This window comes from Chelmon rostratus, chromosome 10 (assembly GCF_017976325.1).
Source record: "Chelmon rostratus isolate fCheRos1 chromosome 10, fCheRos1.pri, whole genome shotgun sequence".
Lineage (NCBI taxonomy): Eukaryota > Metazoa > Chordata > Actinopteri > Chaetodontiformes > Chaetodontidae > Chelmon > Chelmon rostratus.
The window spans coordinates 21237137-21251556 of NC_055667.1; the positions used below are offsets into that span (position 1 = coordinate 21237137).

The window sequence follows — 14420 nt, forward strand, 5'->3', positions numbered from 1 at the left end:
AAACTACTTGTCAGAAAGTACTGTAGCTACGCCTGTGATCATCCGCAACAGCGTGCCAACTGTAGAGGATGAATGACAACCAGGGAGCGGCAGAGGTTTCAGCAGATGTTAAGGTGTCACATCATAATCATGTTTTTGTACAGGAAACAGCAAGGAACCTTCCTGCAGTACAGATATTTGATTTACACAAAGAACATTATTCACACCTCTGCCTTCGTCTCTCATAGATCCCTCAGGTGAGCTACGCCTCCACGGCTCCGGAGCTGAGTGATAACACCCGCTACGACTTCTTCTCCCGGGTGGTGCCCCCCGACACCTACCAGGCCCAGGCCATGGTGGACATTGTCAAAGCCATGCGCTGGAACTATGTGTCCACTGTAGCTTCTGAGGGAAACTATGGAGAAAGCGGCGTTGATGCGTTCATCCAAAAGTCCAGAGAGGACGGTGAGTCTTTCTCCAAACATTCCTACATGCACCCCAGAGTTTATTCAGACTGAACTGTAAGGGGCCCTCGCGATGTGAATCTCCGCTGAAAGTGTTTCTCTGTGATTGGACAAGCAATTTAGACGCTCAAATATGTATTTTTTAAATAACACCCGCTAAGCAAACGTACTCAGTAAACAAATCCATTCATTTAGAGACTGAGTGGCTCACTTCATTATGCTCAGTGCTTCATTTGATTTAACCTGAGAGTTGTTATTTAGAAAGCAGCTTGATTTACTTGTTGCTAAAGGATCCTGTGCTTTTTGTAGTAATGTAAACCTCCACTTACATTTGATGAACTTAATATGAAGGTTGTTGAAACTTGCCAGTTAACAACCTATTCATTGCTGGTGCATAAACAAGTACACATACCAGCACATTTGTAATAATAAATGTTAAATTATTTCTACTATTCTAACATTTTACCTACATTGTAGGCCTAAACATTCTTTATGTTGTTATTTTATTCTAGGCTTTAATATAATTTTCACCCAACCACTACTACGCTACCTGGGCACACCAATCAATGTCTAATTAAGAGAGATCGTACTGCTTTAAAATGTGGTATCAAACAAATATCAAAATGTGAATGCTGTTGACAATATTATGCTCATTTTCAGGTTCATACTTCTATTTTCTACTAGACAGTGTTTAAATGCTTTACTGCCAAAAAATAAAAATAAATCATTTTTCTTATTCTGTCCATTGCTGCAGCACCTTTATACACTCTCTATGTGAAACACAGAGCCTCTTTAAAGCACTCCCTCCCAAAATCCCAGTCTGCTCTGATTGGTCAGCTCTCAGTGCCTGAGCTGGCACCTCCCACAGTGTTTATGCAACCACGGCCGAGGTTGGTTGGTGGAGCTGTGGAATCTCAACCTCACAAACATCCTGAAAGCTCGAATAATGACACAGTTTCTGAGTACGATCTGTGTGCATTTATCAGTGGATGAGTGTGAGTATGACATGAGGATACTCTCACAGTCTCTATATAGCACCTAGAAAAGATATGGAAATATCACTTTATACAATATGGGACCTTTAGCTGTTAGACAATGTTCCAGAGAGATGTTAAATGTTTACCACAAATGTATTTTTAAAAACAGAGACTGTTGGTTATTATTGATGCTGAAAGCTCAATACTTTTCCTGAAATCTGACTTTGCACTAAGCTCCAACCTCTTACTCCAGGGAATACTTGTCTCTGCTCCACAAGTGCATACAGTAGATGCAATTGAAGGGAGCTGAATTTGATTTTCAGATATTGACAGGCAGTGACAGTGTGAAAGTGAGGCTGCAGTGCTTGCCTGGAGCAACATAAGGAGCTGGCATTGTACAGTGTTGGGAATACAGTCATTTTGGTGCAAGAGGCTGCAGGCACACGCTCAGTCTGACCCCTGACCCTTTCTGAAGCAGAAAGTAATCACTACCGACATGTCCAGTACTCTCTGTGCCATCAAGTCCCTTTCTTTCTTGCCAGCTCTAAGCTGCTGCCCATCACCATTCGTCCTGGAGAGGCGCAGTAGATTACTCCTGCAGAGCCCTCCAGTCTGCCCAGCTCAGCTGCCTACTTGCCTAACAGTCAATTGAAAAGGGATCCAAAGCCCAACACGACAATTTCGACAAAAATGATTTTAAGCATTTTCTTTTTTGGAAAACATTTTGCCCCTACTTTTAACGATACTGGTGTTTAATGCTAATTAAGGTTCAGCCCTGCATATGAATTTAAATAGCTTGGTATGAGCTTCAGTTCTTTAGAATTCCCAAACTCCCATAAAAAGAACAGCCATGAAGAGGAGAAAAGCTCTGGGTTTTCAATGGCCTCTACAGTTATGTAAAGGTTGGAATCCTTAAAATAGGTGGGTGGAAAGTGACTCTCAAATGAAAACTCAAAAACTAAAATCTGACATGTTAGTTCAGTTGAGTGTGATTCCCTCTACTTTTGCATGTTTTAAATGGTTAAATCTTTGCTTTATGGGAATAATTTGCAGTTTCATACAGAGGTCAGTATCTATGATATCTATGACAGGTGGAAATAGAATATGAAAGAGTTGGTAGCTGTTATGCACTAGAAGACCACAACCCAACAATTCAAGTTACAAAACACCAAAAGAAGCCTTTTATTAGCAAGGAAAGGTAGTCAAAAACGAACTTGGGCCTTAAGGATTATATGATTTTTGGTCATAAACAAATGTGAACAAAACCAGTTTTTATTGACAATGAAAACTCACTACAGTCACCAGTCAGTTCCCACCTGCTACACATGGTTGTCTCTGGATCTGCTGCTGTCTGATGCTAAAAATGTCTCACTAAGCCAGGTGAAGAATCCCTGAAGGCGCCTCCAGTTCACTTCCATCTTCACTCAGCACAGCCTTCATTAAATCAAGCCCTAAAAGAGTCATGAATGCTTAAAGCCCTGCAAACTTCTCCTCATTCCACCTGTTCTGTCTCCAGATACAGAGATCTTATCCTTTCGAAGGGATTTCATTTAGTGATGCCACTTCACAGTTCAGCGTGCTTCCTGAGGTCACACATTAATTAGAAATTAGAAAGACTAACGAGATGTCAAGACGAAGATAAACTACAAGAGGAGGCTTCCAGTTTTGAACGTCTCAACACAGAAGGTTGATGTGGTTTCTAAAAGCCGTGTACTACTGTATTTGTTCAGGAAACAAGGGGCACAACTGAGGAAAGACTTTAATGTTCTGGGCAAACTCCTATTTTTTGAAGACTTTCTTAAATTCCACTGTCACTTAACTGCCTCACAATAAAAGACAGCATGTCAGCCAAAAACTGTCAACCACGCAGGCAAAATCATTGTTTAGAGACAAACACTGCACTCTTTTCACTGCCTTTCAATTGTAAACAGGAATTTAGACAAGTATCTGTCAAGTCAGCCCGTCTTCAGCTTCTTTAAGTCAGACAACTATGAGTGATTTTTTTCTCAACATTTACAAGCGTCTGTTTTCTACATGCTGAAATATTGTTTGATTCCCACGTGCTCTCCTCCAATTCAGGCTTTGATTGATTATACGCGGGAGACACAGAGGACAAGCAGGCAGCTCTGTCAAAATCAAAGCCACAGGTATTTGGCTGCTAAATGGATTCTGCAGTTGTCTGCTCACATAATAAAACAGCCAGATCAGAACTGGCCAAATGTTCTATCTCATTAACCAGCCAAAGGCCATACCGAGCAGCGGTCTCACCCACCTAATGTCTCAGTGGACCCATTTTCACTATGCGGCTTGGTGTGGATGGAAACTGATTTTAGCTTTAAATGGCAGTTTTGGGTATGCTGAAGAGTGATAATAAAAATGCAGGTTCTCCAGCTTTATTGAACAAAATCACACATTTTTTTTGTGCTCAATTTCTTTGCAAATCATCTTAGCATCTTATTCAGCTAGTTTAACTTCCCCTTTATAAATGTTGAATGCTTAAAAGAGACAGATGTCTTAAATCACAGCTGATAACTAGCACTACGTGGTGAACGCATGTTTTAAATAATGTTGGCTGGCTGCACAGCATGACCTTCTTTAGACAGCAGCTCAGCGTAGAAGTTGACAGCGCAGTGTCAGTCCTCTGTTGTAACTGGAAAAGCCCATTCAGACTGAAAACTAAGAAGGTGTTTCCACAAATGTGATCAAGACTGTATTATCCTTGCAAAATCAGCATAATAATCGCAGCATCATTAGAATTTCCTTAGACAAAAAGTGCATAGTCCTATGGGGGCCCTATGTTTCCCAGATTTATATGGGACATAATGAGAGCATGACAAAGGGTCCTATGTTCCCAGGCTCAGTGTTAGGGTTAGAATTTTGACCCAAACACAATAACATAGGACACACAGGAGCCTGGGAACAAAGATACCTCCCGGATTACTGTGTTGACCCACAGACCATATGTCTGTGAGGTCCTAGCGTCAACACACTGCAGCTGGTGTTTCTGCGGTAAAACTCAGTTACATTTCCAGCACAGTCCACAGCTACTCTCAAGCTCATAAATGGACATTATGATATTTTTAATTTGGCCTTTTCTTCACAGCGCCCTGCAGTTTAGTGTTCTGTTTAATGCTAGCCAGAGGAAAAACATAAAAAATTCTCCCATAATGTGACAAAGAAAGACTGAATAATCAAAATATCATAATCAGTCCAGCCATTGAAAAATCCATTTCGTTTTACTGTATGTCCATTTGCTTCCTGGCAAAAGGCAATGGAATGAAATCATGAATAGTTGACATTCAGCAGAGCACAGACTCGTACTGATAGACTGATTGTTTTTAATTTCATATACACTTTCAGAGACTATGCTAGTGTGCTGGGGGGTGGGGTTGGTGGTGCAGGTGCTGCAGTGTTGTGTTAGATGTTACGTGACACAAGGAACTGCAGGCAAATTAATCTAATATCATTTGATCCAGGCTCACTGGGCTTTCAAGTGGAAACAGAGTTAAACTGGAAAGTCACACGGTATTCGACCAGACTGGCCGGACTTGGGTACTGTGGAGCGGAAACAGTTTGCCACTGGGGCAGAGGAGGTTGCAAATAACCTTTAGTGTTTCTGCAAGAGCAAGTGTGAACACAAGCTGAAAAGAACAAGAATAACAATTAAGACAATTGAGGGGGACTGGCATGCCTCTGCTTAGAGGACCTCGTCTTTTGTACGTAGAGTTTCGAACATGGTTAAAATGAGTCAAAAGATTTTTGTAAATGACAGTGTTTTGAAAACCAAGAGTGACAGTTTCGCTCCCTCTAAATGCACCGTACTTGTACTTATCAGCAAAACGTGTAACCGTGAATGTTCAAACTCAAAACGAAGACAATGTGTTCTTGACAGGGTTCCGATAATCCACACAGTGTTTCTGACAAAAGCTCCTCTGCGGTGTTCATTTTAGAAGTGTTTTCACATCCATCAACAGCCAGACTTCCTGAAGTACGGCTCTTAAATCCAACTCTAACAGCTCCTTTTACAAATCTGTTCTTCAGAGGTGACAAATCAGAGGATAACAAAGCAGTGATGCATTAGCACCAACATATGCCATTTAGAAGTTAAGTCATCGCCCACATTTTGTTCCAGCTAAGCCGAAAGCTCACTCACTTTCTTTCTCAATGCTGCCTTCGACTTCGTTGAATTTCACTGACCACAGTTGTCTTGGACAAGAAATTATCTTGTTTTCTCTGAATAACAAAGCATGACTCTGTGGATATTTTGTCAGCGGGAGGTGTAGTGTTTGGTACTATTCTAAACACATGGGAGGTGTGCAATCTGCTAAAAGGAGATGATAGTTTAAATTTTACTTTGTGCATAATTTCTACTCTTCAACCGCCTTTCCAAAGGGATGGGAATTTTGGCAAGCTATTGCTCTTTTTCTCTTCTCTTATAGGAGCTTCATGAAAGCGTCTGGATTTGTTTTGTCTCTGAGGCAACAAATCAGATGACCTCATACTAAACTTTGGGTCACAAGTGAATTCAACCATAATATGATGCACTACACTGAAAAATAAGTAGCGTGTTTGCTAAAGTTGTAATTTAGCAAACAGGCTATTGCTGAAAGTTCACTAAACTGCCTGGCAATCTAAGCCATTTCAAATGTCAGGACACTTCACTAAAACCAAAACTATCAGCCTCAGCCTATCATCACGGGGTTACCAAAGTTAGAGGGTTTCATTCTTTGATGTCCATGAATTCATGACAATGCATCACTTAGTTGTTATGATGTTTCAGTGTGTATAAAAGGGGTCAACCAACCATCAGATCGGCAGTCAGAAGTCCCAGAGCCACACCAACGGGGAGTTAAAAAAGTCTCACCAGTGTCTAACTGGGCTATTTGCAGTATGTCCTGTAACCACGGTGATTGTTCACTGCTAAATGAGCATTATTTCAAATTTGTGCAAAGTACTTTTAAATATCATGACATGTAAAAAATACCTCACTGGTTACATTTTGAAGAAAGTGTTAAAGATGCTTCACACTGTTTACAAAAGGAGGCCACACAGAAAATAGTGCAGTCACACCAAAACACAGCGGATTCTCAAACCACAAATTATATAGTCAGAGGAGGAAAGCCTGTCACTGGAAGAGGACACAGCAGATCCAGTAAGAATTCTCAGCAGTGAAGATGCACAAGAGAGAAGAGACGCATAAATGTTTAATGTCAGACCATGCAAGCTTCACATACAGACCCGGCTTGCATTGGTCTCCAAAGTGTGTCAGCCCCTGAATTTGGCCATGCTGAATCGTGTCAACGTCAGGACCGTCCTTTAAATGGGACAGACATCAGTTCTTCTGGAGTGGCTGGACTGACACTGAAATGATCCACCTTGGAGACGAAGAACTGTTTTCAAAAAGCTGTATTTTCATTTGGGTCACTTCTATTGTGTAACAACATCTATCAGACCCCCTTGGGTTTAAGGCTGGAGTGTCATTATGGAAGATGATTATGAGAAAAGGGGGAAAAAAAACTGTTTTTCAGTACGATGTCTCGCTGTTGCCACCCTTGAAATGCAAGACTGTCCTTGATGCACAAGTCTCTGCTCCCTCAGTCGATTTCTCTCTGTTTATTCTTCTCACTGAAAGGCTGCTGTGCCTCCAGTGTCCTTATTAGAGAGTGTACAGTTGTCTGCAGTAATGGAAGCTGACACTCCATGTCACTGTATTCTCACCTTGTGAAAAGTAGTGTGATTTTATTTTTCAGTGGATATTGCACACCTTCATCATGTATCCTGGAATGTAATCAAATTTAGTGGATTTTACAGAGTCAGGTGGTGACACTCGTGACAATGAAAGTATTGGAAGACTTAGTTTTGTTTCTTGGCGTGCTTTTATGCCTTCAAATCTGCATACTCACACTTAAATATTGCCTTCTAAGAGCAGTTAGATGGATCATTTCAAATCGCAATTAATCAGACTTTTTCTTAAACGACAGTTGAAGCAGAGGAGGAGGAAGAGGAGGAGGAGGAGGGCGAAGATAACGCACAGCAGCACAGGGATGACAGGGAGATTATGCAAATGTTAGAAATGAGGGTTGCGTGCTGCACCCTTTGTCATGAGGGAAATGTCAAGAGGAATGATTTGAATACTCATTAACTTGAAATGCCTCATGAAAAATGCTGTGAAGGAGAGTTTTCAGCAATATTTTTAAATGTTTTGTGTGGACAACACAAACAGGGCATTACTTATGTAAATGCAGCTCATGAGAAGATACTGTAGATATGATTAAGATACTACAATGCTGACTAAAGCACTACAGGCTGTATAATTGATTGATTTCATGCCTTATTCTGCCACTATGAACAGAATTATCAGACCAAACAACCTGACAATTCGATAAATAAGGTGCGAGCATTATGCAAATTGGTATGTACAGTATTTCCTATCTGATGTACTTTCTTGCTCCAATTATACGTTGTGCGAAAAAGAAAAGAGAGGGAGAAACAGAGGAAGGAAGGAAGAAAGGAGGGAAGGAAGGCAGGAGTTCATGTCCCCTTGGCTCTACATGTCAGACACAGGAAATCCCTGTCAGGGCTCAGACAGCTGCTTCTCCTGCTTCAGGCCTCATTGAGTCCTGATGGATGCTGTGTTGGGCTTCTGAGGGTTAAAAGAGATGTTAGGTGAATTTACTTTGTGCAACCACCTGTATCTTTGGTATTGCCCCAGCACCGCTCACCTTCTGACATTATTCATGCTACTGCACGGCCATCCAGTGGCAAAAGACACCAGCGGTGACCAGTGTGGGGAAGTTGCTGTATATTTGCTGTGAGTTCCAGAGAAGTTCATATTTCAGCAGCTGTACATTATTGATGAAGCAAAAGAAGCGAAAATGTTTTTTCAGGACACTAACACAGTTCATATTTGATGTCTGTTATGGCTTAAACAAATGTAGAAAAGAAGTAATTTACTAAACGTACAGTAACATGAATTTTTTAGATCCCCACTTCACTTTAATTGTTACGCTCTGCCCATTTATTACCTTTCAATTTTCCATTGTTCATTACCTTGTTTGATTAGCAGTTTGCTGCATTTCACAAATGTTTTTATATCTTCCAAACTGTCACTGCTACATTTCCAAACGTTGCTTTATGATCCTTTCAACCACCTGGAACTTGGTTCTGCACACAGTTTGCAAACCAATGAAGGGTTTTAGCTGCAGGTGTGCAGAGGGAGAACGATTGTCAAGACTCCGCCACAGATCTTCTATTTGCATAATGTGCTTTATCTCATCATGTCACAGAGACACTGCATGACAGAATATCCCAGAATATCCCATACTTTCCAGTCAAATTTGTGGGTTTGGTTTATCTATCTTTAACTCTCTGTTGTTTTCTATCAAATGCTTTGTTTGCATGAAATATTGGGCTGAACTTTTAAAAGTTTACATAATTGTATTGGCGACATGGGATTCGGAAAAGGTTAGACAATGTGCAAAATGTTAAATTAAGATATTTGGTGTTTGTGGTTTAAGCAATGAAGTTGCGATTTACTGCAAGAAGTCCCACTTGATCCTGGAAATATTTAACCTTGTTCACTTCAAGGCCAGAAGCTTTACAACCAGTATTTTGGCACAACAACAATCTAACAACTAGGAGCAGTCATCTGAGGATTATTCAGTACTGTATCTTAGAGAAGTTGTGTGCCCAGCAAGGCTCTGGCCTCTGCAGGAGACTGTCCTGGGGCCTGCCAGAGGCAATATTAAAGGTGAAGACACTTTATCAAAAAAATAGATGAACCTTCAGGTAGCTGGACTGTGCTGTAGCTTAGGGGGCATCTGTGAACCTTGCTGCAGACTGATGGTGCAGCACATTTTGGAAAGAAGCAAGAATGCACAGTATGTCTGCTACTTAAAACAATTATATGAAATACATCTCCGAGAATAACATTTAGTTATTTGTAATGTGCAGGTGTACCTGTCCAGAAAGAACTTCTTCCAGTTACATAACTTTGCAGTTTGAGCTCTCTTGCACAAGCCCCTAGAAATGTACTGTTCCTAACTTTAACACAAGAAGTGAAAGATCCAGATGCTTTTTGAACAACCCTACTAAACTTAACCATAACTGACAGAGAAGAAGTGACTGAGTGGAATAGGATCCACTCTGATTACAAAAAAGGAATGGGACAGAATGCAGTCATGTTGTTTTTGGAGCGTTCCACATCTTTCCCAGTCTTTAGTTGCTTCTGTCCAAACTTGTTTGAAACATGTTGCTGCATCAAATTCAGAATAAGCAGATATTTACAAAAATCAATAAAGCTGATGAGGTGAAACATTCAATATATTGTCTTTGTACTGTATTTAACTGATTATATGTCAAAAAGGATGACCAAATGATCACATTCTGTTATTTATGCTTTATGTAGTGTCTCAACTTCTGGGATAGGAGTTGCATTAGGACAAGGACAAAAACATCTTGCCACTTCACACCAAAATAACAAAAGCCATATATAACCACATGCACATGAGTAACTGAAGTAGTAAACATATTCACAATAACAAAAAACACCACTGATCATTTATACTGCTGCAGCTCTTTGTCTGTGACCACACAGAACTCGCTGCTGGCCGTATCAGCGGGTTACAATGAAGAATGCCGGCGATGACAAGAAGCTATTTATCACATCTGAAGCATTGATAAAGAAACCATATGATGTCCCAGGGGATAAAAAAAACAGGTTTAAAATTCAGGATGTCAACCATGAGTCCACTCATCTGCTGTCAATAATATATGCTAGCTACTGACGGTAACATACTGAGTCTGACAGTCTATCATCAAATGTCGTTGCAGGGGAGTTTTCAGCAGTTCTTTGACAACAGAAGAATGTGCACCTCAATGCCTGCTACAGCTAGCTCTTCACCAGTGCCCACGCTTGATTAGACAGCAGCATTAATGTTTGCTGAGCCTCACGAGAGGAAGCAGTGTACTATAAACTCTTCGGCTAAGGTTTAACAACATTTTCATCTTAAGAGCTTTGCTATGTGGATTCTTCTCTGTAAGAGGAAAGTCCCATGGTTGTCAGGTGAGTCACTTTACCACAGTGCAGAAAAGCTCATTTCACAGCGCTTAGAGGCCTGTCTTTGATTTATAAATCATTTGCACTGAGAAGGAAAATGTCATTCAGTCTTTCTGAAATCTAATTTATAGTTGCCCCAGAACCTGTTGTCACGTACCTTTTTTTTTTTTCCTCATTCGGGATCTGGGAACTGAATAGACAGCATGCTCTCCAGCAAAACTGCTCAACAGTAGACAATGACATGCAGTTACCATTCTCTCCTCAAGAATACAAAATGCATTATCAAATTTTCTGTGCCCGCGTGTGTCCTCAGGTCGGGCTGCCGCAATTGTACAAAAAAAAATGTGCTATTACCACAGTTCAGAACTTTCCAGCTGCTGAAAAATGGGACAGTGTGGGATTTCTCGAGTTCCTGCCGACGCAGACAAATCATTTTTGCTTACACCACTGAGTTGAAATAATAGTTTCTAATGTGATGTCATGGTAGTCAATAAAAAGTGCTGCTGCTGGTGGCAGCAACCACGTCTCAAAGTTTAGTTCTGAAGAAACAGTTGTACTAAACAACTCTTCTTTATGGAGTCATGTATCTAACCAATGGTCTGATATGTTATTCTAATTAAAGCTCCTAATAGACGTTATATAGGGCTGATATTTAGTGTTTTAATTGAATCGGAACGTCTTGCGAAAATATTACAAATGTTTGTTTTTTTTCTAATCCTACTGACAGAATATTTTGTGTTCCATTCCCACAATCCACTTTGGTCAAGGACTTGCTTTTGTTTATACTCTATACTAGCTACACTATTTATTCCATTTATACCAAACACAGTATGAAGGTTCATCAGATTTTTTAAACCTCCCTAAAAATGATCATGTGTTTTCAGAACAAACAAATGCACTGCAGCGGAGGCACTGCATATTTTCAGCATGCACCGAACTGAAGGAACAGTGTGGGATGCATAATATGTACAAAATAACATGCTCTGTCACTGCTGCCCTCTTGCCCTCCATGAGCTTCCCCTCCGCTGCAGGGATAAGTAGAGTGTGGGTCCATTTCCCTCCGGGACTTACGGCGTGCAGATATCAGAGAGCAGAGTTGCTGACAGATGTAATACCAGGGCTGGTTGCCATTTGGCTTAAGAAAATAGCCATGCCAACAAATACTTTCAGTTGATCCATCAACTTTAAGGCCAGAGTGTAACTACATTTCTACCCTGTTGGGGTCTCATATACTGTATACTTTCACAGATTGTTAGCTGGGTCATCAATTCAAGCTCGAGTAGATAATTTTTTGTTTCACAGACCAAAGATTAGACCCATGCAGTTCATAACGCTCAATTTAACAGCTAGTCCAGAATACAGCACCTGTTGGGTGGGGCTCGACAGTTGCTTCATTGCTCCTTTTATTTACGTTTATTACAGTACAGGCAAGTCGTCAGTTTGAAATTAATTGCCTCAGCCCAGGGTGTAATGGATTTTTCAACACAATACCAGTAGCTGTGCCACTGACTTATTCTAATTTTAAATATGGTGGGTTTAACTTCTCTTGCACAGTAGCTCTCTGAGTGACCTAACAAAAAGAAGTTCACATGGGAACTAATGATCTCATTAATGCTATTATTGTAGGCGGGCTAGATAACAGTCAATCAGCTGTAGCAGTTAAACCGTAGCAGTTTGAACCAAACACTTAAATATCAAAATCTGCCCTATAAGTGCTTAATGGTTTAGTAATGTCCTTCAAATGTAGAGAGGGGTATCCAGAAGCCACCAGTAAAGAAAACGCAGGGTCACCATGCAAAAAAAAGACACACATGTGCTGGATTGTACAGCATTAACACCTGAAACTGCCCAAACTTTCTTGTTTTAAAACAACCTTCATGACCACTTGAGTATAGATTTGAGTTTAGGACATAGACTTGAATGCACCGTGAAGTCCCTGTCAGCGCCCATGTGTTTTAATGTGCAAAAAGATGTAGATTTCAGACTTGATGAGGTGCACCTGCATGCTCTATGAAGTCCCTGTGTCAAACTCCATACAGACAGCAGCGCGACCATAAATGACACCAAAGCTTGACTCTCTGCATAGTTTACACACCTGTGAGGCGGATAGCCTTCTGAGGTTTACTCCCCGAACAGAAACTCTACCTGCATTTGGTGCTTGCATGTTCACAGTAAATGAATGAACACACCCAAACCAACTCAGCCCTTTGAAATTGTTTAACGCAGGGCTGTTTTGGGTTGAAACGCCCACACTGTCCCCATTTCCAGCATAGCCAGTCTTTGAACGTGACTTTCATCTGGACTGGGATAGAGCAGATCCAGTTTGTGAAAGATAGTGGGACTTAAAATCAGTTTCTGATAAAGTACTGTTCAGCTATCAGCAACATTATTTAGAATAATACCCAGATATTAGGGGCCATTTCAAAGAGAGTACTGTTATGACCATGAGAATGAAAGAATTTGTGTAACATTAAGAAAACAGGAGCTAGGTTAAGATGAAAACATATTTTTGTTTTTAAATAGAAAATGGCGGAATACTCATTTTACAGAAACCATATTCTGTAGGAACATGCGTCACAGTAATCACAGTCTCCTTTAATCCAATCTAATTTCACACATCAGCATGTAGATGTCTCTCTTATTAACATCAGAGCATCTTCCCATGAGTACATTTGGAACCCATTATGAAAGACGACACAGCAAGCTAGTAAATTGCTTCCTATCATTTTGTTTCATCTTATGCTTCTTTGATACCCAAATACTCATAGCAGCATCACTTCCTTTCAATAACAGAGCACAGACGTGTAACCGAGGAAGTGTACTGATAATAATAACTAGAAAAAACTGAAGGCTTGGATGTTCTCCACACTGATTACTGGCTGCTACATGTTCACTGAGAGGTGAATATTAACACTTAACATCAGCAAATAATAATGTAGAATGTCCATAAATAGTTTGTTATTCTCAAACCATACTGAAGGAAGACGCTGTAGACTGATTCATTTGTGTTGTAACATTGTCATGCATGGTTATTATATTCAAACTATTCATTTATATTGTAATTTTCTTTTTTTTTTTTGGTACAGTATGCTCGTCATTCCACTTAGCAAAGCAAACTTTTGAGTTCACAATAACTATATAGTAATGCATCATACTTATGGTGTATACCTGCAATGAGAGTAACCAATGACATACGTATGCATGCAGACAAAGGTGAATACTCCATTCTCATTCTAGATTTGACTGCTGCCCCTGACACCATCAATCATGCCATTTTGCTTGATATGTTAGCATTTCTGCAACAGCTTTAGAATGGTTTCATTCCGATTTGGCTGATGGGCATTTTAATGTCTCGTGTGTCCTCCTCAGCTGCCCTGTTGTGTGGTGTCCACAGGGGTCGGTCCTTGGACCAATCCTTTTTTCATCGTACATGCTTCCTCTTGGTTATTTGTTTAGCCGCTTTCAGGAGGTCATATCACTGTTATGCTGATGATACACAGATCTATTTCTGTGCTAAAACCAATAACCTGAATCAACTGTCCTCCATGATTGCTTAGCTGCCACCAAAGAATGGATGTCTCTTAATTTCCCTCCACCTAAACCTTGACAAAACAAAAATTCTTTCAATTGGTCCTGATAACTTTTCCTTTGCAGCTGATCAGTTTATTGGTCCATTTTTACACATAACATTAAATCTACTGCTAAGAATCTTGGTATGACTTTTAACCAACATGTTGCTAAGCTTGTTAAGTCCTGTTATCTTCATCTAAGAAATACTGCAACAAAAAAGAAAAAAAGATTTATGGTGTCCACAGATCTTGAACTATTGATTCACACTTCCATTTTCTCCTGCATTGATTATTGTAATTCTGTCTACACACGTCTCAGTCAAGGTGCTCTAAACAGTTTACAGTTAGTTCAGAATGTAGCTGCCAGGCTATT

At 40.3% G+C, this 14420-nt stretch overlaps 1 protein-coding gene across 1 annotated transcript in view; it reads left to right on the forward strand.

The window, feature by feature from the left end:
- The window catches only part of LOC121612567 (metabotropic glutamate receptor 4-like), a 123118-nt gene that overhangs the window by 66992 nt on the left and 41706 nt on the right, over positions 1-14420 (forward strand). The window contains exon 2 of the mRNA XM_041945537.1: positions 228-444. Within this exon, the coding sequence (XP_041801471.1) occupies positions 228-444 (217 nt within the window). The remainder of the gene's footprint in view (positions 1-227; positions 445-14420) is intronic.